The following is a 26,222-nucleotide window of genomic DNA, read 5'->3' as shown; positions in this document are numbered from 1 at the left end:
CTGTTATGCCTTACCCAAAGAGCACCAGGTAGACACTTCAAGCCACACCAAGAAGCTCTATTTTCAATTACTTGTAATGTCGTCATAAATATGTTCTGTACTCATGCTCGAACGCTTTTTCGACCAAACACAAAGACATACCAGCACTCTCCCATACGTGCACAGCATTGTTCCCTGAAAAGCCAATCTCCAAGCGGCCATTGTGTGGCTATGGAGTCGCTCGCTTCTCTTTTTTTCCGGCCAGCATTTTTTCAAACAAGTTGTAGGAAAAAAAGATAACAGGGAGAAGAAACGGATAGAAGTCATAGCAGGGCAGGATGTCATTAGAGAGAGAGAGAGATCAGCGAGATAGAGACTCGTGGATAAAAGAAGGGGAAATAAAAAGAAAATGAGACATGTAATGTGTGCTCTCCACTTTGAATATTTCATGAATAAAACTTGTCTTTATCTCTGTGTGTGTGTTTGTGTGTGTGCATTATGTGTGTCAGTGTGTGTATAGGCATGTTTACACCAGTGTTTATGCATGTTCGTGTGCCTGACTGTACATGTGGCGGCTGTGCGCTCCAATATGTGTGTAACTGAGCCGGTCCCACTGTGCTCGTCTGTGTTAGCGACAGCAGGTCGTCACTAATCACTCAGCAGGGGTTTGTCATACCGCTAAGCGAGGTGCAGAGAGGGGGAAGGGGACGGGGCGAGGGGCGCGCAGGTCGACGGAGGATGGAGGAGGAAAAGACTCGGCGGATGATCGCAAGATGTGCCAAGGACAAGATCATAACATCATCATCTTCACAGTTTCACCAGGCTTTTGTCAAAATAGTGCACTACGACTGCCACTACTACTGATAACAATAATCCTAAAAATGATAACTCATGCGGTGTCAGCATCACTCTTTACTCACTGATCATGGGCCTTGATCCAATCCCACTTTTAAGAATCAAAATACTTCAGAATTGACGATTTTGAAGCCAAAGAACAACTTGTGCGCATCTGAATCATCTTTATTCAGGTGTGAGTGAGTGACAGTAAACAAAATGATTAAAGTAGGTAGTCCCACATGCTGCTTGTTTAATTCCCAGTTTTATTAACAAAAGAAATGCGGCATTTTCACTTCGTAAAACCCATTTTTATAGACTTGCCTTCATGTGATATCATCTTGTTATGTTATTTTTTTAATGCTTTCATTCTTGTAGTTGTAGTTATTAATTAAAATTTGCTTTTTTGATTCCTATTCCCATCTGCTCTCTGCTGTGTTTCTACTGTGTTTCCACTGCGTAACCATATCTTCATTTTACTTTAATTTTGCATTGCTCCTGTTTGGCCTTTCTGTACAGTTTTCTGTTGTTATTTTGCTTTCTGAGTATTTTGCTTTTGCGGTGTGTGTCAAAGCACTTTGTAAATTCTCTTTCTGAAGGTGCTTAAATTAAAAAAATATATATACTATTATTTTTATTATTATGTTTAGGTCAGGGATCTTGCCTGGTGGATATCTCCATTTGGTATGTTAGAATGGGTGATAAAATAATAGTCGCAAATGTATGGGCTTACTTTATTATTATTATCATTAGTAGTAATAGTAGTAGTTGCAGCAGTAGCAGCCTAGTAATAGTAGTGAGATAGACAGTCAGTGCACTCAGTATTATAAAAGAAACCACAACAGTTAATGGACCACGTGTAAACCCGTCGCCACCCTAACAGAATTATGGCATTTACCTCGGCCACAAATTGCCGTCGCCGCTCTGACAAGCTTAACGAGATGGCGGCCACTCGCTGAGGCCAATCAATAACCTGAGCTGCTTATGATTCAGCGCTTTGCATAGGTCCACGAGGGGCGTTTTAACCCAAGAGGAGCCATTCATCAGTGCGGCGAACTGCTGACACCAGGGTCAGGCCTGAAGCGCGAGGTCCAACAGGGGTTAACACCCGGCCTGTCAATTTGAGGCTGCAGCAAGTGGCTTCTCCCCGGAGGCGAGCCAAACACAGTTTTCAATACAGTGACAATTCAGAGAGAAAGAGAGAGAGTGACAGAGAGAAAGAGAGGTTGAAATACTAAATGAACACTGATTTAAACTCATTGACATAATGGAAAAAAAAATATCTAAAGATCCTGGGCCAAAGCAGACGCTAAGACGAACACAGTGGCACAGACACACAGATACACACACACACACATGGTATGAGGTTATTAAATCCATCCAGCCCAGTCCAGTGCCTGCTGTTAATCCAGCTGTCAAGTCCAGTCAACAAGCAAGTGAAGCAGCACAGACACTTAACACACCGCATATCTGTTGCCGAGTGAAAACTTCTAATCTCCAAATTGTCAGAGAATCGTCAAGAAAAACATCACAACATTTCAACTGATGACCATGAGCTTTTCTGCCATGTGATACTGAGTGCTGATCAACCAAAAAAAGACACTGAGCAATAATAAAAATAAGTGATTACGCGGAGTGCGGTGGAGCCGAATCATGCAAGCGAAGCCACCGCAGCGGCGTTACCGTGACACGTCGCATGGTGGCGCGACGAGAAGACGCCACTGAGCTCTTTTCTGAGGCTCGTGCTAAAATAAACCTTATGCACCAGGGAGGGCTAAGAATATGGGCCAGACATGCTGACATACCACATTCCCAGAAAGCTGCTTTTCATTCAGAGCGCCATCAATCATCTGCAACATTCAGCAGCTGCTGAGGGTTGTTCTCCATGCTGTGTGGATCAAACTGACTGCCATTTGACATCGCTGAGCACTGGTATACCAAAAATATATTCTATATAAACCTTAAAGATCAGGCATGTACAGCACATGTTTCATTTTTTTTTTTTTTTAATTAAAATTACTTTAAAATGATTTTGCCTGCTATTAACTTGAAAATATAGTTTGCATCACCAAAAATGTTCTTGTTTTGTAAGGTTAGCAAATACAACTGCAATAACACATAAACCACAGTGGTATCCGATTTCTTGTCATGCCAGTGAACATTTTGCCATACTTTTAAAGCCAAGATGATTACAAAAAAAATACCGATAAATAAATAAAAATAAATAAATAAATAAATAAATAAATAAAAGTTCTCATTTGGGCACATGTAAGTATACCAACTGTGCATCCAGAGTCAAAATGTTACTTTCAAGAAAATGTATGATTTTTTTTTTTTCAATTCAACTTTCATGTCACAATATAAAGGCCCATTACACCAGTTTATGGGATGTATAAGTTGTGTGAGGTTTTCCTTATAAACTGGAGGGTGACTCTGAACCATGTGAACAGTCATTGTTGTAGAGGTAGCAGTAATTTCCACTGTACCTGTTTTTTTTTTTTTTTTTTTTATGGTAGCAGAGTTAGCAGGGGAAAAGACTCGCTACCCTTTCTTTCTTACTGGGTCACTATAGCCCCTGTACCCATACCTGACTTCATCAATTATTTCTAAAGGCAATAGCAAGTGAACACAATACAAGAGAGACTTGAGTCATTATCAGCCAGGAAGTGCATCAGTGCACACTTAATGCCAACTGTGCAGGTAAAAGAAAAAAGGACTGGCTTTTAAAATCCAGCATCAGGGATGCACACAGCCAGGCTCAGATTTGCAAATTGAGATGAAGGATTTGTTTACAACTGCAAGACTCAGTTTTGCCTTGTTTGAGTGGGCGATGCAAATTACAGTGTAATCTATCACGCCAGTCTTTTTTTGTTCTCTTCGGTTCATTGAACGTGGTCTGATGAATTCAGATGAAGAAGCCGGATGCAGCCAGCTTTTCAATTATTTGATGAAACCAACGCAACAAAGCGTACTTCGTCGAATCACTCTCGGACAGCGGCACCCAGGAGCCAAAGCCAGCCGTGGCGTCTGAAATATGTACACAATCTGCATATCTCATTGTGCATGTGTGTGTGTATGTGTGTGTCCCATATGTTTATTAGTGTGTGTGTGTGTATGTGTTTTCGTCCTCTCACCTTGGCCTTCCCCATGGGGCCATTGATGCAGAGCCAGCAGCACACACCCACTTGCCCTGTCACTCGAAAAAGGCTGAGTCAGACTCAGGTTCATTATGATCAGGCGACGTTCCACAAATACTTAAGCGTGTGTGTTGATGAGAGAGAAACAGAGTGTGACAGGCAGTGTAGAGAGTGTGTAAATGTCTATACAGTATGTGTGTGTGTGTGAGAGAGAGAGAGAAGAGGAGAAAGATTGGGAGAAAAGAAAAAGAGGGGTGTAAAAATTCCAGAGAGCCCAGCGATCGTAGAAGAGCTGCCAGACATTGTCATCATAAATTAAGCGTTATAATAAAGCTTAAGGGTCTGTCTGGCAAAACACAAAAGTGTGATAGTAAAGTGTCAAGTAGTCAGCCTGTAACCCTGCCTTCAGACTGCTGGCAGCGACATCACACACTGCACCGTGGCTGATCTGAACTAGACGGTTGCCAGCCGGTGATGCTGCAGTGGAAGGCAGATCATGGAGTAACTGTGGCGAGCGACTGTCCACTGATGGGCAGCGTGGAGGTTATCTACATGAATATGCATGAAGGACACACAAGGAAACTGGAGTCAATATGCACCATTTATCAGCTCATGGAAAAATGATGAGACTGAACTGATTTCCAGCGACAGTTTTCTTGAGATGTTGATGGTGGACTTTATTACATTTGTCCAGAAGATGCACTTCAATGTGACGTGAGGCACAAATCTAAAGGATGCACTGCTTATACTGCAGCTTTTACATATCTGCGTTGATGTGCATGTCGCCGATTTCTTGTACACATAGGCTACATCCCTCTATGTTCAACCAATCAGAGTGCGTGACCTTGCATAAACCTGTCACAAAATTGAGATTAGTACACAACGCCTACTCAGAGACGCTTCTCAGCCTCAAATAAGCATCAAATAGCCTCAGTTTATATGCAGAGATGCTATTTCCACTGAGGTCTATCCCATCACTTGTCTTTTATCTCAGTTGTTCTCAACATTTTTGGTGTCAAGGACCCTGAGATTGACAGATATATCAGGCCATGGACCCGTATTTGATAAGATGTAGTCTCAGTCAGGGATAAGATTTAGTTATTCCATAACTATCTGTACTGCAGATTGGCAGATTATCAGTGAAGAGTGTGACACTGAGCAGAATAGTCATTACATTCATATACATTCTCTCATTGGGCTAACTTCTGGTTAATGAAATAATAGTGAAATTAAAATGTGCTACATTTTTCTGTGCCCCCCACTGGCTGCCGTCATGGACCCCAAGTTGAGAACCGCTGCTCTATCTCATCCAGTTCCTTTCCCAGAAATGTTGCTCAAAAGACGGCTTTGCACCCACAAAACCAGTTTGACTCCGTGAGCTGAGGTCAATGTAATTATCATGGCAAGAACGGCGAGAGGGAGGGAAGGATGCAGTGAGGCGGGCGGGAGGAAAGGTAGGAGAGCGAGGGAGGAGAGTGAGCAATGTTTTCCAGGGAGAAAAATCAACATGTCAGTTAATGAGGCAGAATGTGGACACCAAGCAGCAAATTAACATTTGGTACGGTGCGTTGCACGAGCGACACATCTTTACCAGCCAATAATGACACACACACGCACACACACACACACAAATGCATGCATGTTATGGTAATAATAAGAGACCTCTGACTCTGACATTTTAGTTTAGGAGCTGACATTGTCCAGAAAAGAGAGCGGGAGACCTTATGCGAGATAAAACTGCTGCAAATGTTTTCAGATAACAGTGACCATATAGCATTCACACCTCTGAAGATTTTAATTATGGTGAATAAATGCTTTACGGTTAACAATTCAGCATGAACACATGAAAACATGCAATTATTCTTTGTTGGTCAGACTGTAGAACAACCGATTGAGCATTTAGGGCTAACAATAAGAGACTCAAAGGGAGCAAGAGAGAGAGAGAAAAGGGAAAGGGAAACTGAGAATGAGAAGAGACATGAGGGAGATAAAGAGAGATAGAGAGAGGGGGGGGTGGGAGGAGGGGAAAAAGGGAAGAGGCAGAGGGAAAGGAGAGAGGAGAAAACAGAGTGACAGATAGCTCATGGAGAAAAGGACTGAGGGCATGGTGGAAGAACAAACAGTTGCTCCACTTTCCTCTCCTCCATCCACAGTTTAAAATTGAATTAGCAATGAAGTATTTATACAAGCGCAGTGTGGATTTTCCAGCTCGATGCCTCTGTACAGTAGACAGCAGGGGGGGATAGTGACTTGCATTTAACCCAGGGACACAAAGAGAGCAGTTGATTGGTGTCTTTTCTGTTTTTTTCTTTTCTTTTCTTTCCTTTTGTTTATGTGCTTTAGGCGCAATGGCACATCCACCGCCACGCTCACAAGGTCATTCCCACCGAGAGAAAGGAAGTAGCAGGAGAACGACGAACAATCAGAGCTGACTGTGGAAATTGCTGCCGTGTTCGCAGCCTAAGTGCCCCTGCTGAACGGTGATGCTGGCTCTCAGTGTGTGAAGTGATATCCCTGAATGAATGGCAGCTGTTCTTGGCAGAGAAAGTGTTGGTATTATACTTTGTGTCCTTTCCCGTGTAGTTTTTCTACTCGAAAACTAATATTGTCTACAGTGAGTGTTCATTACAACTCAACCGCTGTAATTTTGTGTGTGTGTGTGTGTGTGTGTGTGTGTGTGTGTGTTTGCGGTGTCACTTGCTTTGCTGCCTGGAAATCCCAGAGGCTTCACTCATCTCCATCTAGATCAAACCAGCGTTCAATATCCTATCTGGCACATTCATACACACACACATACACACAAACAATAAAGCACACACAATCACATACACACCCAGTCTGACGATAGATGACAGCCAATCAAGGACTTAGTATTTTTTAGACATTATTTCTCTTGAAAATATTAAAATACTGCATCTGTGCAAACATAAGAGGCTTGCCGTTTTGACCATCGCACCACATAAAAAACATTCCCGCAACTCCGTGAAGACACGGTGAGTGCAGTTTTCATCATCATTGAATCATCGAATTAAACATTCAAATCCCAAAGTAAATCAATAACACATTTTATTTGCCTTTGAGTCAGCAATTTTCCCCTTCATGTTTCCTCAAGTAAACAAAAAAATGTTTCTGAAAAAGGCAAAAAAGTGAACCACAAAAATGGCTGGAAGGGAAGCCACTAAAATATGCAAAATGTTGTTTTATTGCAGGCTAAAATATGCAACTTTTACAGCGTTATTGGCCTCGACAGGAAACACCAAAAATAAAAAAAATTAAAATAAAAAAATTAAAACACACACACACACATACACACACACACACACACACACAAGGCTTAAAGCTAGGGTGGGTAACTTTGCAGAACGGGTGGACCTTCATTGAAAATATGAACTCAAACAGCTCAAACAACTCCCAACTGAGATTCAGTGCCTCATCCAAGTCGACTGGATTTTTTTTCTCAGTGGATTTCGCTTGGCTTGGGTCCTCTGTGTATAATCATTTTGTCAAAATTATGAAGAAGAGAAGTTGCACAAGCTTGAAACAGGCCACTATTCAAGCAGGCCGCTCACTTTGCAACATGTTTTGAAACACGCTGCAACACGGTGCCTTCCCTCCCAATCATCATCCCATAATCATAAAAACATCAAACTGGAAAGAAGCTACTCACCACCAAATATCAGCTGTATTATGCAGCTATAACCTGGAAAACCACTGTATCCTTGTTAAATGCCTTGCTATGGACATTTATCTCTATTTTTCATACAGGCAAGAATCACAAGCCCTGGTCACACCTGCTGTAAAAACATTTTGAACCTTCATGTTTTTGAAAAGTACTTGCTGATTTCCTAGGAAGATTAACAACTCTGCTTTGTTTGTCTAAAGCCTCTCTGTTAGCCTGCAGGTTAAAACACCGAGGTTGCACTGGGCAGCTCCCAAATATGAAATGTCTATAACTGTGTGAAAGTGAGGTAGGGCATTTCTGAAAAAAAAAAAAAAAAAAAACACTAATTCTGGAAAATTGGACACCAAAACGTCCTCTCAAGCCTTAGGGCCAGGGGTGAAAGTGGACTGGAGCCAGCTGGAGAGCAGCTCTGGTGCGTAAGCCGAGCCGCAGCACATCAGCCTCCAATCATAGATGTTTAATCCACCGAGCGAAGGGAGCTCTTGACCCCGCATTTTTCATTCTGCGGTGGCAAGACTGACATTTCGCCCCAACAATTTCTTTCATTTCGTATACGGTTACGTCTTCTGGCTTTGATATCCATGTATATGATTCGATAAATGTATTATCCTGTGGTATGTGCTTTTGTATACTTTGGATCTCTTCCAAACTGAAGTCAGGAGTTACATTTTCATCCTGTGGGATATTCATCTGATTTTTATTTGTTGTCAAAAATCTCATGATATCTTGTCATAGTTTTTCTCAACACAGGTTCATTTTTCTGTCTCGTCTTGTTGCCATCCTGGAAAAAGTGCTGTTGACGAATACTTTCCATTATAGTTAGTAAACTAAATTAACACCGGTCAGAAGCGCATGCGATGAAAAGAAAGCTCTCAGTGATTCTCTCTCCATTCAGTGATCCTACCTTGACAAAATATTCTGACTGAACAAGATGTTCTCTTCCAGTCTTGAGATGTGAGCAAACATTTCGGTCACCAGGCAGCAACCATGATCAGTGTAATAAACTCAAGTATTTTCAATGAGCCGACACTTAAACTCTATTGAAACTTAAGAGCGTATAGACCCCTTGAGATGAAGGACTGAAGCTTGTCACATGGCCACAGACACACTGCTGTCTTTCAGAGCCAAGATAACAAATACTTAACATTTGTAATGCCAATGATTGAGAAATCGGATATTATAATTATTCTATTTTCACTTCCAAGGAAGATAATTAAAGGACTGATGTAGAACTATTTATAATATTAAGTGTAATGTAAGCCCAACCACTGCTGATGCCACACACACACATACACACACACACCATTCACCTGCCAGGGCATACATCAGGAGTTGCCTGCAGCACAAACCCCAGTGCAAACCCTGCATATGGCACACACAAAGTACATTTCCCCGTTTGCTTTTCTGCACCCACTCAGCAGTACTGCCCCAGCACAGCAAGATAATTACCACCTCTGCTCGGGAAAAATGAGGAACTGAAGCAGCAGTGAATGTTGCATAATTTCTTTTTAATGAAAGGAGTTGCGATTTAAAAACTGTACCATTATAATAATAATATTACATTAAGTATCCGAAGAACATATTGGAGCACTTCAGACTGCACTCGAACCAGTCGGATCCAAAACAAGGACAAATGTTGAACCAAATTGAAAAAGAAAAAAAAACACTCCATCAAACCGATACTATATACTACTATATGAATTCAGATCATGCCAATATGCTGTAAAATCTGCCGAGGCCTGGAAAGCGATGGGGGCGGGGTGTGTCCAAAGATAGTTACTTCAGTGCATTAGTGAGCCTAAAGGTCACATGATCCATTACAGACACTGTGGAGCTCTAATTTCATTACATAATCCCCGACTGTGTGTGTGTGTGTGTGTGCGTGTGCCAGTATGTGTCACTTTCATTTTCTCTCTGATAATTTTTTGCAATTAATATAGAAATGTATTCCCCTTTACCAAATATGGTGCTGACCTGTGAATCGAGCAGCCAATCACAGCAGGGGTGCAGCTCTGGAGACAAAGTGTAGGGGTATAACTGCAGGGCGATGATGTGAATCAGGTATGTATTTTGTAGCTGCTGTATGTTTGAAATATGTACATTACTGTCCCTTTTGATGTGTGATGGAGCTGCCTGGGATGCAAGTCCACAAGCCAAGCAAACAAACAAAAAAAGACTGTCGAAGTTTTTTTTTTTTTTTTTTTTCCATTTGACCTGAGGAAATATGATTTCAACCAGGTGTAAAAAATGCCAAAATTACAACATATGGGATGCTATTAAAGTGCTAGTCTTTCACTTTCTACATTTGTCTCTATTGCCTAAGATCCCCTTCTGCCTCTGGTCACTTTTTGTAGTTTAAAAGTTGTTGTTTTTTTTCTGATTTTTGGTTGTAGAGGGAAAACCAAAATAGTGGCTACAACTGAGAAATAAAGTTGATAGACACATGACCAAAGATGGTCACACCCAGCCAGGTCAGGTTCTGCAGTCCCAAAAGAATTTGCTTTATAGAAGAATTTGCTTTATACATATAATCCATTATGTAAAAATTAAAAAATAAAAATGTATCTATCTTACTGCTCATTTCCGGTGCTGAGTTAAAATTCAATGTCAACATCAAATTTAATCTGGACCTGGAAATCTGGTGTGGCAGACCCTTTTTTTTCCTGAGTTGTCATAAAACAACAAACTCTTTGCGTCTCAGGATCTGATGACTAGTGTTAGCCGTCGGGTCAGTGCAGCATATCATATCTTATCACCCGCCACGGCGAGCTCCCATTCATCTCCCCCCGCCACATCAGCCCACAGACATGCCTCAGTCCGTGCTGCGTCATGCTGTAATCACCACGGTCGCCTCAGACTGCATGGCATGTGACCCTGGGGTCGGAATAAACTTTTCCACCTGATTTACAGCTGTTAGCCCTCGCTCGGTGTGCCAGGGCTCCAGAGCGGACGGCCTTGCTAACAATGGTGATGCATGCTGTGATTAATGGGAACAGGCTGGCAGATGAGCTTTGACTGGTGAGGATCTCAGCGACTGCACATCACCCTAATGGGCCAAGCGGCAGATTGACTCCCTGATCCTGTGACACCGATGCTTCAAAACTCTGCATCTATTGCTCAAAATAAAGCCTCTCAGGGGAGCGTCGCGACACAAAATATCGATAAAATTATGTCAAAAGTAACAAAATATTTAAAGCCCAGTTACCAGGATAAAATGCTGCAATTTTACGTCAATGCAATCAACAAAAACATTGAAATGTCAACGTTTCTCAACCAAAATATGTTTTATATCAACATTTAGACATGTAGCCAATCTGGTGGAGCCTGTGTCAACATCACGTGACTGTTCACGTTCACTTTCGTTTGCTTCATTAGCTCAAGCACCTGCTAACTGGCCACCAAAACTGCTTGGTTAAGGTTAGGAAGAGGTCATGGTTAAAGTTAGAGACAAACGAACAAGCTTGACATGGAACTCGAATCCAATTTGCAGAAGCAACCTACTGTTGATTGTGCCATCCGCCACCCCAACTTCCACCTAATGTTGGGTTTTACACGACATCATGAAACTTGAAAACGTGACACTTCAGCACACCCTTGGTTTGCAGAAATGTAAAATGCTAACATTTTTTTCCCCTACACAAGCTTCACAGTGGAGTCGTGCTGCTCTTGGATATGATAAAATCCCCTTTGATAGCATCCTTTATAATAATTTGACAGGCAAGATGTAGGCCTACACCACTTCAGTTGTGACACTAATACCAACATTAGTGTCAGTGCATGTCAGCAGTAGCCGAAAAATGTCTGAGCTCATAATGAAGGCACACACACAAACAAACAAACACATACACGTGCATCAGTACACACACGTGCATGCTTATAAGGAGACAAATAGTTCAGTTTGAAGGAAACAAAATGATGGAATTGCAATGAAAGGAAAGTGATAACTCCAGGAAACACACTATAAAAGGATCAATACATTCCAGAGGATACCTTTTCTTACACCACTAACTTATTTTATCAAGACAGTCTAAAATTTCATGTATCCTCGCATTAAATAACTTTACATGTTTCCACTGCCGAGAATCTTCTGACATATCTTAAAATACACTAAATGACTTGTTTGATTTAAAAAATATTTCAGATTTTCCCATCCCACTGAATGATTTCATTTTCTATTCAACAAAAATAAGATTTAAGCCTGGCTATACGGTTAAAAGACCTGTCAAGATGGAGATTTATCACCCCTTCACTTTCTATCTCTTCATTTTCCCTCCCTACTTTATTTTCACGAGCTGTCTCCTGGCAGGGTACCAGTGTTTCAGCTGATACATAAAATGAGCTTGGGCAACGTTTCAAACATTGTACATCTCTGCAGAGTTTTTCATTTATGAGCCAATACAGTTTATGTTTGGTTATGGAGACGCTGGATGCGCCTGCCGGGTGTGGACATCATGAGTGTCACTACCCGATTTAGACTCCAGCCAGCGCTTTCTGGCCTTAACCACTGAACTAATCCCTGTGCATGCCTGGTGAAGTTGGGTAGCCATGATGGACATGCTTATATTATCTCCCAGGTTTGTCTCTGTCTGTCAGGGAGACTTCATGTTACACACTGCCATGTAGAGGAAGGAAAATAATGATATATTTGCTCATTAAATGGACAGATTGATAGATAGATAGTATGGGAAATGTATGTAACTTATTATATTTAATTACTTTTTTATTACTTTTCCATCAGACATTTTTTGCTGGTTAAAAATAAAAAAATAAATAAATAAATAAATAAAAAGTTTTTCTGATTTCAGAGGCAAAATGTTGAATTTTCAGCACTGAAAGGCATTCTTATCTACCCGCCTTGACGTGGTCGGCTGGTCACAGACATGGTAGACTGATTTCTTAGGGCAATGTGCATTAATTTGATTCAAATTCAAACAAAAGAACCAATCAAAAAACACACTCAAAATTTGAGGACATACTGAAAAACTCAATTGAATAGAGCCGGTCTAGACGTAGAAACGGCTCCTCGCAGGCCATCCTACCCTTGACGGCGTGGCACTCAAATTTGCAGATGACTGCCGTCTTTCACACAAAGGCAGACAGAAACATTATGTCACGAGCACATTCAGCATATGATGATATGCAGCCGCGTAACAGTGTTTTTGTAGCTCAGAGCGTTCATGGATCAGTGCTGCCCTGCAACATTCAGACTCAGACATGCTGTTGTTGACAGTCAGGCAAAGACAGTGAAACGCTGAGCACGCGTAAACAGGAGCTGACACAGACACACACTCTGACACACTCACTGACACACACATGAATTTTGTTTAGTAGTGGTGCTGGAGGGTACTTTTAGTGTTGGTTCCATATTCATTGTTGCTCTGGTCCCAGTTGTTTTCCCCTTCAGAAGTTTAAACATAATAACGACATTAAATTTAAATGTTGGTGGTGTTTTCCTTTTTGTGGCGTTAGAAATCAAAAGGAGCTGAATGTCACATAGTCGTAGTTTGACTCTAAATAGTCTTTTTCCCCACCACTGCACTCCCAAACTGCACCATCATGCTTTAAGGCCTCGTTCCAGACCGAGTTGGAGGTGGAGAATTCCTACATGACTACAAAGTTTGAAATGATCGCATAAATTACAGAGGTGTGACGATTCATTCGTTGCATCGATGTATTGATGATAAATTCTGTGGATTCTGTTCTGATCTGCTAAATGAAATGAACAGAGTGAATCTCTCTCACTTTGGCCTGAATTTTACTGGCAATGTGAAATTCTCTGAATCAAGTAGAGCTGTCCTGAATTCAAATTTTGTGGGCTCTGATGTGTTTGTAATCAACAGCCACTAGTCGAACCGTTGGCCAAGGCTGAGGGGAATCCTGACGTGCGGGGTCTTTTTTTGGGAAAGTTTACTCACTGCAAGCCTAAAGATTGGACACTGGAGAAACACAAAACTGTAAGAAATGTCGGAGCCTGACATTTCACCACTGTAAAAAAGTCAGCAGTCAATGGACTACTATGACAAAAAAAAAAAAAAAAAAAAAAGACAAAGAATATCTCAATCCCAACATTGAAAAAGTCAACAGACAGCAGCAAAAAATATAAATAAAATAAAAAGAATATCCGAATCCAAAAAAGTCATTCAAAGACTAAGAGTTGTTATAGAGAACAACTCTTTTTTTTAGAACAAAGTATAAATAAAATTTAAGCAACTATGTTTGACTTTTTTCATATTTCCGATAAAAAAGGATTATCTTGCACATGTTCATTTAATAGACATAAAAGTTGTGCTGCCCTTTATCATGATTTTAGGTGGACTGCTCCTTTAAGACAAACTTGCAAGTGCAAATACAAATTCCTTTACCTATCTTGTTTTTCGTTTCAACAATCCCAAGTAACTACAAAAAAAAGAGCCTTTTCACAAAATGTCCACGATATGTGAATCAATACGTCAGCTTTAATGGAATTTTCCTTCAAGTGGTGATCGTCTGCTGGACCGCTGAACGCTTTAGGAAATGGAGCTGGATGATATGGTGAGTCACCGTAATGGACATTAAAACTGGAGCCTGCACAGGATAAATTACATCTCTGACCCCTCTCTGTCAGATTTCATAGTTTTAACCTACAAAAACTGCAGGACACACAGTCTCACACAAATGCACAAACAGGTGTGTGTAAGAACAAATCGGCCCACAGTATGAGCAGCCCTCTAAGCCTTTGCACGTGCATGTATGGACACATGTCGCATGCGCTTTCACTGCACGCACCTCCACTTTTCTCTCACTTGCAGCGCCACCCGTGGCGACTGTCAGCAACAGCACGTCCTGAATTTTTCCATTGATGGCGCAAAATGATTCTCCTGATGTTTATCAAGGGTGTCCCACCAGTGCTTATCTAGAATCAGGCTGCTCCTCATATCTGAATTAATTACAACGTTGAGTCCTAGATCAGCACTCGGAGAGGCTTGATAAATATCGGCCATCACGCTCCTGTTCTGGAATCTTCCTGTGTCGTAGGAGCCGCTGCAGATCCAGGGCAACATCAGATCCCGTATCAGTGCAGGTGCTCAGTTAGCACACTGTAGTGGTGTGTAGACAGATGGGTAGCTCTGGTCTCAGATGCAGTGTAACCCTAGGCTGGGAGGTAAATATAGCCTGTGGCTGCTCAGGGATGGGCTGAGCGATCCTTACATCCCAGCTCGACCTTGTCTCATCCTGCCTTCCCCCTCCTCGCTCGGGATGAACAGACGCCAGGCCAGGCAGGGGACGCTTCACATTTAATGTATTGCTATCCCAAAAAAGTTTCGCAAACAGGCTTCACCGTACCAAGACCTCCCAAACTGCACCTGATACATAAACGAGACTAATATGTTAATCAACGGGCCACAAGGTTCGTACAGCATAGCAGCAACACAGAGAGACATGAACATGTGCACAAGTGTTATCACATAAAACCAAAAGCATATAGACTTTATGAGCTATGACTATGCACATGCTCACACACATCTGTCCTCATAGGCGTACCCAAACTCCCATGTGCACACAGGTAGTCATGAGCACACACATGCACATACATACATACACACAGGTCCTGGGAATCTGTAAGGGCTGTGTGTTGACTCTGGCGAAGAAACAGGCGATGCAATACGTATTGTTTATGATTCAATATATTGCAATATTGTACTGATATTGTTTTTTGGTATATATGTTATTTTTTGTTTGTTTTTTGCTCTTTTGTCCTGATATTGAGTGTTTCAATATGTAGTTTCTTCTACAAAGCATGGTCTATCATGTGACTTTGAGTATATTAACCATGTGACCTGCCCATAATCTTCTGATGAGACACAGCTCGAGGGTGACATTTTCTACTTGCCCTGCTGAAGGCCTCAGTGGCTGAAACGCGTAGGCATGTTTTGACTGCACACCCATGTGATATTAAAGGCTTTTCAAATTAATTTCCCTTTTGAGTGCCTCATAATTCTTCTACAATTCTAAGCAAGGCAATATATTGTGATTTTTTTTTTAAATCTAATTTTAGGAAAGCTCATGAGCTTAATTTTCCCTGGCTCAGTTTATGTTGTTATGTTGGTGTGGAAGAGTCAGATGGCTGAGGATGGATTACATCACTGCTATCGAACAATCGGGGGATTAAACACAAAATGAACCGCTGTCACTGCCACGAATCTTTGCGTGTAAAGTATTAATTGAAAATCGATATAGCATCACGAAAAAATATCGCAATACTCAAGTGTATCGATGTTTTTTGTTTTTTTTTTTTTTTTTTACACCATTAGAAATCTGGGACACTTCCTTCTGAGCCCTCACTCTCTTGGGCACAAATAAACATACTCTCACTCGCTCCCTCTCCTTTCTTCCTCACACACAGAGAGAATCAAGGCGTTTCTTTTCATACCACCTCTTCACATTGAATCTAGGGCAGCATATTTACACACAGTAGAAGTGCGCTGGCCTGCGCAACAAGACCTGCGTTGGTCTGACACCTCATTCACAGCAATCAGTAACTTAAACTCAAGGGTTATATAAGCAGTTGTGCAGCAGGTAACAGAGGTCTGCTGTGCTCTTCAGCTTTCACTCGGAAAATAGATTATAGCATCGTCATGTGCTTGCAGATCACAATCATTAGAGCTCAGGGTAGATCTGTGTGATCCAGTGGGTAATTATTCATGATACAGTATGAACCCTGCTCACCTTGGCTCAACCCATTTATTTATTTATTTATTTATTTTGGTTTTCCATTCGGCAAAACTTAGTTAGTATCTGGCATCGGATACTATTTTTGGAACCGCCTCCGTTCCAAAGTGAGCTGAGCCGATACTAATATGTGACGTGAGACGCTGCACATCATTGATTGGTCTGGGAGAAACTGTACAGTGAAACCCCGCCGGTCGCTGCTTACAGCCAGGAAATACAAAAAGAGAGACTCGCGAAACTTGTGTCATAGTTGATCTATCCATGAAATTTGAAGTAGCCATTTTGAGTTGATATTGTTGATTTTTTAAGGGGGTACTATGAGAAATGGAAACAAAATCTGGAACCAAAAGCAAGTAGAGCCAAAGCAAGTTGAGAAGGTACTCTGCAATGGAGAAGCAGCCAAAATGTGAACATGATGGTGCACCGTGGACTCCAGGATGCTTAAAAATGCAACCCAAATTATCTAAGGAATATCAAAGTTATGTAATACTTAAAAGCTGAGGAATTAAAATCTTATTTCCAAGTTCTAACAAGATCGTCTGTGGCCTGAAATTGTTGTGGAAATGGTCAATGTGTGCAAAAAACACACACGGAAAATCATTTATCAAACTGAATCATGAAATTTGTTTGTTTCTTTCTTTCAATCAGCAAAGTTAGGCATCACCAAAAAGTATATACCAATACACATGACATGATTTAAGTATCCCTTTTTTACTTTGGGTGAACACTTTGAAAAAATAGAGAGACTGAGAGCGAGAGCGAGAGAGAGAGAGAGGCAGAGAGATGTGTGGCCAATCAGATATGGGCATCCATAAGGTTACATAAAAGAGGAATGAGATGCCCTGAAGCCATGCTATTTCACTCACACACACACACACACACACACACACACACACACACACACACACACACACACAAACACACTCTCTCTCTCTATTTCTCTCTGTCAAATACACACAACCTTATGTGCATGGGTGTATATACACACACAGCTCCCATGAAAACACACAAAGCACACACTTTCCATTAGGAGGTATTTGGATATATTGTATAGAGCATGCCTGGCGGACACAAGGAGATCCACAGGCCAGAGAAGCAGCTGGGTTACTGGAATGGAGAAAAGTATTCATGTCCCAGCTTACCCTCTGACAGCGGCTGAACACAGACGAGAAAGTGAAGTTGGAAATCCACCGCCGCGGTTGACCATGTGTCCTCGTTTACTTCCTAGTTTAAATGACTCTGTTTTCTCACCATTTAGTGGCTCAGAAGGATTCATATATTTTGTTTCACCCCCGTTTTAGCCATTCATGTCAGATTTCTGTTTGTGATTTATTTTGTGACATTTAGACTTTTGTCGTTTACAACATCTGCACTGATAGGTAATCGATCTTGTTGAAGCGCTGCGAGATACTGACGCATGTCGGCCAAGTTCCTTAGCGAAGCGAGATTGTGATCCGAGATCCTCGTCACTATGGTTACAGCATAGCAAGATAGCGATCTACGACAGCAGCCATAGAACCAATTTAGGAAAATAATGATCCGTCACCCCTGGACGTCATCCAGCCAGGATCAGTAACAATGAGAGCGCGAGCGTTTCATGTTTGTTTGCTAAAAAAAAAATTGGGATCCACAACAGATTTTTTGCCGATATCCAACATGCCGATATTTTCCAACTCTTTAGGACGGCTGCCGATGCTGATACTGATATATGTACATGTTTTGTTCCACCTAATTGCAGAAAACATTCAGTCTCTCCTAAAATATTGTAATGCCGACTCTTATTGTGAAGGCCCACTGGCAGATGCAGACATAAAATACACTGTTTTTCAAAATGTACACATTCACTGGGCAAAATAGGAAAACTGCTTCAGCTTAGGCTGTGTAAAACATGCCATATGTATTTTTATATAACCTTTTCTTTCAAACTAAACTGTAAGGTTCAACCTCCTGAAACAGGCTTGGATGATGCTCTCCACTGAGACAATTCTGAAAACAGCCACGACCAGGGCAGATTTGACCGATTTCACGTACCGGCATCTCAGATCGGCAGAAATTTTCATTTTGGGCCAAAATCAATATTTAATTTTAAAACCGATACTGGCCAGTACTGATGATGTGGCGATATAGTTGTACATCCCTACTAAAAAACAAAGATTTAATGCTACCAAGCACTGAAATTAGGCAAGTCAACTATAATTACCACCAAAAACATAACGTAACATAAGTTGGCTGCTGCTAAGTTATACTCTGTTGCTAGATTTAGCTTCTCATCAGCTGCCCCATAGGCTGATTTAGTATTTTATGGGAGAAATCTGCACTTGTTAATTATAAACGGCAACAAGAAATTACTAAATCACATTATCACTACTGTCCTGCAGAACTAAACCCTTTGGGACAGGGCTATGTCCATTACAAACGGGACAAAACTCCCATGGTTTTAAGGTAGAAAAGACCATAAATGACCAGACTAACACCATCCAGCTCAAGAAACTGAAGATTTACTTCCCAAACAAAGATGACATACTGAGTTTACCAATAGAAAAAATAGCATTAATTCAACAAACCTATCAAACTAGGAAACACTGGTATATATTTATTTGTATTAATCTATCTATCTAAGTACTACCATTAGCTCCATCAGCAGTCTGTAAAACTCAGGAGAAAAAGATGAAGGTTTGGTCTGCTGGTTCACCACAATCCGAGCAGCACTTACAGCTTTTCATCCGGCCGCACGGTAACATTTCTGCACTTTTACATCTTTACAGATTCCTTAACCCCATTACTGTCCAGTCTGTCCAGAATAATGATGGGAGCTCAGATGGCGGTACAGTCGATGACCTTTGTGCAAGGGGAGGAGTGGAGTGGCGGAGATGCCATGCTGCCGAGTTTGATTTACATCCAGTGGAACTAATTAACATCCCCAGAACATCAGAACATTAAGGCCTGCCTCTACCTCATCTTTTTTCTCCCTCTTCTTCCTCTTTTTTTTTTCTTCTTCTCCCTCCGTCTTTCTCTATAACTCAATCCGGGTGCATGCAATCTACTGGAGACAGAGAGAAAAGAGAGATTCAAAGAGATAAACAGAGACAGTGGACAGAGAACGTGAGAGAGAGAGAGCGACACTGGCGGAATTGATGATGGGGTTGAGAGACAGCGAGAGAGAGAGAGAGAGAGAGAGAGAAAGATAAAGCCACCTCTGAAGAAGGGAGGGGGTGGTTTAACTCCAAATTTTCCACATTGCCTTCAGAGATGTGCCTGAAGCTGCTGAACTCCTGGTAATCACTGCAATGACATGGATGTGAGAAAAACTGTTTTTTTTTTTTTTTTTTTTTTTTCATGCTCTTGCAATTTGTAACGTAGTGAAGAAATAAAATTAGATCAGAAAGTGGTGTTCACACAGAAAATGAATTTAATAGCTGTGACCACTTTTTATAGCCAAGGGTACAGGCACATTAAGCACCAATTGGCCCTAAGAGCACTTTTTTTTTCCTTTTTTTTTTTTTTTTTTAAATGAACAAGCTATGCCTAAGCTCACATATTTTCATACATTCACATTATTTGTAATATTTCCTTGTCAAAGTCCAATTCATTGTTCCACATTAGGATTGATTACAATGACATTTCAGGTATTAGGTCCACCTGTACGGTCTAATACAATACAATGCAACTGTTCTGTCATAAAGTTTCCTTTTCTGCTGCCTATAATGCTCAGGTTTTCTTTTTGTCACAGTAACAGAGGTGTTCACTACTATGTTTGGCATTGAGCTCATAGTTAGTGCTGCTGTTGCACTGGACTGCATTTTATTGAGGTGTTTCCACTATTATGTCCCTGTCATTGTATATAAATAGGGAGGACAAAAAATTAGAAACACCTCTCAATATAATGCAATCCAGAACTAGACCTCTGCAAACTACAACGTCAATAATAAACACAGAATTAAATTGACACATTCTCCACAATGTCAACAACTGAACATTATAAACTTTGTTAAAAGGTTGGATTTATGGCAGAGCTGCTGCATTGAACCGCATTAGATTGTACAGGTGGACCTGATAAAGTGAACACTGAGAGTATATCGTGGGACAACAGAGTCAAAAGTCAATTACGATCTTCCCCTATCGTCTCTGTCGCCGTTGTTTTTGTTTTATTGGCCGGCCCTCTCGCCCGGCGCCTCTCCATTAATTTCCATTCTGCATACCTTATCATCACAAATGTTGAATAATGAATGAATAATACGGGCAAAGTCAAGAGAATGAGAACTCTTCATAATTAAATCTCTCTTTCTCTCTGTTCCCCTCTCTCTACCTGATAGAGGTCAGTGATAAAAGCTGGCCGGGACAGTTGTTATGGGCTGTGCGAGTGTCACTGCCACCGCTCAGCCACTTCACCGCTGTGAAAGCCGCTGTCACTGGTGGCTGTGCTCGTCCTGCTTTCTCTCACTCTCTCACCCATTTGTGTGTGTGTGTGTGTTTCCTTTTTTAATGAAGGGCTCTCCTCTCTCTTGCCCACTCTCTACATCACCCAGCTTTCTGTCTGACTCACCCGCTCTCCAAACCTCCTGCTATGATGTTGTGAATGGAGCAGAGCCACACTCATCCGGGACTTCAGCCTCTATCCACCTCGTAATGATGTTTATATCACGGTCTCGACTCGGTGAACGCTCGCTTATGATTGATGGAAGAGGTGTTAATTAGAACTTCACATCAAAAAATAATGTACTTGTGTCTGCTCAGTTTCACATCACAGGGTTTTTATGCCCCGGCCACTTGCATTATTTGTTGGTGCAGTGTAACCATACACCCTCATCGTCTATTATTTCTGATTTTACCAAAAACGCCCATCTTCCCAAGTCATTTAGGACACTATTTTAGTTGCCTTAATCTTAATATTAACCTTAAACAAAGTTGTTTCTAAACTTAAACCTCTGATTTCAGAACCTACTGGCCTTCCTGACACTAATTTGCGCTTTGTGGAGACTTTTTGAGGCGTAAATGTTATTAACCAACACCAAATGTCACGCTGCTGTTTCCAGCTCTTTTTCAAGTGGTGGCAGTAAGCCGAAAAGGCCACGTTCTGGGTCACAAAGAGAACGTGATAACAGATGTAACAAAATACGCCACGGTTGCGTTGGCTTAACTACAGAGCTTAGCAAATGTTGTCCTGGGCTCACCTCCATACTGCGGTGATGCAGCCTATACTCGCGGAGGCAGGGAGGAGACAAAGTTGCCGTCGCTGCTCTCGATGCCGTCTAGTGGTCGGATGAAATCGCACAGCGCACGACGAACTGTTAGCTGGACATTTGTCTTGTCTAACCGGTGAAAAAGGCCTGTCCAAGCCATGATATTGTGACATATTCCAGTTTGTGGAAGAGGAAGGTAATCTTCACATGATTTGTTTCAGAGCTTGTGCTCATCTCAAAAGCAAATCCAACTTTTATAGCGACAAACATCCAAACTAGGTTTCAGAGGTTTTGACTCAGACACCACAAGACAGCTCCAGTTACAAAAGATCCAACATATTGGCAAAATTCTGTATTGAAACTCAATTAAAACCATACATGATGGGAAAACACAGTTTTTGGGGTCATATAAGCAAAAAAAATTGACTAATTTGTCACAGCCTCCAGGTGTAGAGAAACTAATATACAAGCAACTTTCCTGCAGAAATCAGTACCACTGTTTCACTTTTGTCTTTAGAAGTTACTACAGTATTTTAATTGTGTGGCAACTGTGAAATCATAAAATATCACTCCATACTTGCATCTTTGAATGAATCAGTATCACAATAGTGAATCCTGAAAGTCTGACAAAAAGCAAGGACGCAAATCAAGCTGAAGCATTACCTAGAGCTTGTGGAGAACCAAAGTTTTCAGCTGCACATATTGGACTTTTCATTTTTATTCTTTCATTATTTAGCCCACAGCTAGTATCAGAGCCAGCTTCTTTTATGGAGAGAGCTTTAAAGACTGCCTCAGAGGGAGAGCGGAGCACGGAGCACACCGGCTCTCTCTAAATAACATTTGTCATTTTTGCTGGACACTGTTTGCTTCTTGATATGTCATCTCTATTTTTCTCTCACTCTCTCTCTCTCTCTGTCTCTCTTTCTCACACACACAGGCACACACACTCGTCTCACAGAGTGACTGAAGCATCCCTCTAACCATCCGTCATCAGCATCCCCTCAGATATGTGCAGCACATAGTAACGTTACAGGAGGAGGAGAAAACAACAGACTGCTCACATTCCACCGAGCCATTAGCGGACGTAGGTGGCACCGAATACAGTCTGACTAAATGACTGAAAACACAAACAGCGTCCGTATGGCACTGAGAAAAAAACATCCCTCAACGAAAACATTACAGTATCAGCAAGTGACAGGGCAAGGCAGCACCACCCCAATAAAATCAGCACCTATAGGCACAGAAAGAAGAGTGGGAAAGTGAGATGGAGGGGTGAATGAGAGTTCTTGCCTGCAGGATCCATCATTGCAACCATATTTCTTTGCCTAGTTTGTGAGCATCATGCATTCGTGCTCATCTTCTACATAACACGTTAATTGCAACCCATAGGCTTCTGGAACTGTGTAGCTTTCATGCAGCATATGTTGTGTTAAGTAACACAGACATGTGTTCTCCCCAAAATAGACACACAATGTGTCAGAAACGACACATCTATGTTCCCCCACCATTTTGCATCTCCCCATGACACACCAGGCTATATCATGTGCGGATAAAAAGACCAAGGGAGAGCAAAGAGGAGAGAGCTTGCAGGGCACATTACTGAGGGTCTGATCAAGAGCACAGAAATAGCAGGGATACACTAATCTGCCTTAAGATGAATGAGGGCTGCATGTCCATAAAAAGCTGCAATCTAAAAATAAGCAGATGTTTTGAAATATCACAGTCCTAGTTACTCAGCAAACAGCACGTCTTGGTCACCCCTTCATCGCCATGACAATCATCATCAGTCTCCTTCTCCTCCCCCCACAGCTAAATGTCTGACCGAGCAAACACAACCTGTACCAGAGCATCTGTGCATGACTGGTTACACGCATGCACGCACGCACACGCACACGCACACACACACACACACACACACACACACACACACACACACACATATTGAGGCCGTGAGATCATCTGTGTAATTATGCGTGTGCAAACGCATCCTCACCAAATTTTGCACAATAGATGGAGGGATAGAGACAGGGTGCAAAAGAGAGAGAGAGAGGTGGAGAGGGAGAGGGAAAGGGGGAGATGTTTGGGAGAAATACCGTCATCTCCCCTGCCTCCTGAGGCAGCCAGCCATACCTTGCGCCTGCGGTCCCTAGATCGATTCCTCCTCTTGTTCTTCTCCTCCTCCTTCTCTCGTAGCTCCTGGGCGGCGGCCTCCGCTAGGTCCTTGTTCTTGCGGAGCTGCTTGGCGGCTTGCGCCATGGTGCCGCTGCTGCTGCTGCTGCTGCTGCTGTCGCCGTAGCTCCAGCCCTCCTCTTGTTTGCTCTAGCACCAGCCGTCCCCGTTTCCTGTCCCCGTGTCCCTCTGTCCCCCAGCCCCGTCACTTACCACCTCTTCCTCGGTGGCCACCACGGCACGTGTGTGTATAAGGCTTGCAATGGGAGCGTCTAGGTGTGTGTGTGTGTGTGTGTGTGTGTGTGTGTGTGTGTGTGTGTGTGTGTGTGTGTGTGTGTGAGTGTGTGAGTGTGTGTGTGTGAGTGTGTGAGTGTGTGAGTGTGTGGAAGAGATGAATGCTACAGCAGCCACAAGAGAGCCTCCAGCAGCCACAAAGAAAGATGCTACAGCAAGTGGTGCTGATGCTGCTGCTGCCTGCCGCGGCTGCTACTCATCCAGTCAGCTTGCACTGCGCTGAAATGCCTCCCCTCCCCCTCCGTTCCTCCTATCTTCTCTCCTCCCTCTCTCCTTCTGCCTGCACAGACCAGTCACGCAGTCCTGTGCCCAACACGGTGGGAATCCTGCTGCAGAGCTCTCTCTCTCTCTCTCTCTCTCTCTCTCTCTCTCTCTCTCTCTCTCTCTGTGCGTCTACCTATATGTCCTCCTCTTCTCGCCGCTCTGCCTCTTTTCTGTCCTCCTCTGCCAAACGCCACTCCTTCACTCCAACTGTGGTGGTATCTTGCACAAATGAAATACAAGCGATGAGGGCGACAAAGCTGCAGAACACCTCTGAATGTTTTTTGTTTTTTTTTTCTCTCTTGACGTCTACCCTCCTTCTGAGCAAGGCTTTTCCATGGCTCCAGCACCTCCCTTCCAGAAAGAGAAGGGGGGGAGAGAGAACAAGTGTGAGAGTAATGGAGGCTGGTGGAGTAAAAATAGAGGTCCTCTAACATCTCACACGCAGGATCTGAGTGTTTGATCTTCTTTGGATATCACAAATCACTATTAAGATGGCATGGCATTGTGGCACCGCCTGCTCCCCTGCATGTTGTAGTGTCAAAGGCAAACAAGGAGACATGAGCAACATGAATGCTTCATAAAAACTGCATGCTCTCCCCCTCCCCTTCTCTCACTCCTCACATCAGGAGGTCTTGCATGGACGTTTGATGCAACAATTCAGTGACAGGTGAGTAGACAACAGCATGAGCACAGAGCACCATTTGCAGGAGGAGGCAGGCACAGAGAAAGTGATGATCACCGGCGATGCTCAGTAAAACTCTTTCAGTCAGTCATTCCAATTAATCAGCACTGACTGGAACTGAGAACAACACAGAGCGTGCAACCAATCACACATATTCCCCTGTGATGTGTTGTGTTTTATATTAACAATTTATTGTCATATTATTTTTAATCCTCGCTAAATTGCCCATATGCTTATAATTTAAATCAGCAAATTACAACATATTAGCACATTAATCTCAACTTTTTCAGTGATGCATCTCTTCGTACACATGCGGTTTGTGGGAAAGCACATGAATGCTTTTTTATTTAAGCCACACATCATGCATTTGCTCTGTAGAGACTTTTGTGAATCATTAAAGATCGGAAACAAAGGGAGGATGCAGTGACACCCCTCTCTCTCTGTCTCTCTCACTCTCTCTCTCTCTCTCTCTCTCTCACTCATCATTAATCCCCCCTCCCAGCATCGCTGCAGAAATATGATGTTGCTGTGTATGATGCAGTATAGCCTTCAAGACAGACGCCATGTGTCAGTTGGATTAGGGACACCTGATGATGCAGGCCAAAAGGCATGGCATGAAAATCACTTCACTGTAATCTGCACCCGTAATTAAAGCCGGTTTGAATCAATACTGTGATTACGTGCAAATCTTCTAAACCGAAAATTCCCTTGGCGAGGACAATGACCTCCACCCTGTCCTTCAGCGCTGGTGTAGTTAAAGTGATGTCTCTCCTGTCAGCAAGGCAACTGATTTCTGATGTCTCTCGTGCATACTGATCACAGTGTGAATTTCAACTGTGTGTGTGTGCACCACCCATCCCAGTGTGCATGCATATGAGCGACAACTTTGTGTTTTCTTGTCATTTTGTGGAATCACTATCTAAGAAACTTGCTTGACCCCTCAAAATGCCACAGAAAAGTGACCCTCGACAGGCTAGAGGTCAAAGTAAATGCACGTGTGCATCCAAGGCTATGTGCACAATACATCTTAAAGGTTAAACAGACATTGGTTACCTGTGCAGTGACTGGGTGAGTTTGACATTTTATTGAATAAACCACCAAGCCAGGGAGGATCAGCCCAGTGTATGGATGTCCACGTGCTGTCCCTCATTTTTCAAAGGACAATGCAGTCAAGTGTTTTGGGTATGCATACATTACCTGCTCTGTAATGATAATTAGAACTGCTTCTTTCCATTTTATGCTGTATCTTTAAGATATGAAAGATTCATATGTTTATGATAATTATTTGAGGT

General features: G+C 42.2%; 1 protein-coding gene across 1 annotated transcript in view; it reads right to left on the bottom strand.

The window, feature by feature from the left end:
- The window catches only part of ank1b (ankyrin 1, erythrocytic b), a 109,308-nt gene extending 85,531 nt beyond the window's left edge, over positions 1-23,777 (bottom strand). Inside the window, exon 1 of the mRNA XM_030065578.1 lies at positions 23,652-23,777. Within this exon, the coding sequence (XP_029921438.1) occupies positions 23,652-23,777 (126 nt within the window). The remainder of the gene's footprint in view (positions 1-23,651) is intronic.
- Between the last annotated feature and the right edge of the window lie 2,445 nt (positions 23,778-26,222).

Source organism: Myripristis murdjan, chromosome 12 (assembly GCF_902150065.1).
Source record: "Myripristis murdjan chromosome 12, fMyrMur1.1, whole genome shotgun sequence".
NCBI lineage: Eukaryota > Metazoa > Chordata > Actinopteri > Holocentriformes > Holocentridae > Myripristis > Myripristis murdjan.
The sequence above is the reverse complement of the archived record's forward strand: the minus strand, read 5'-3'. Positions and strand labels throughout refer to the sequence as shown.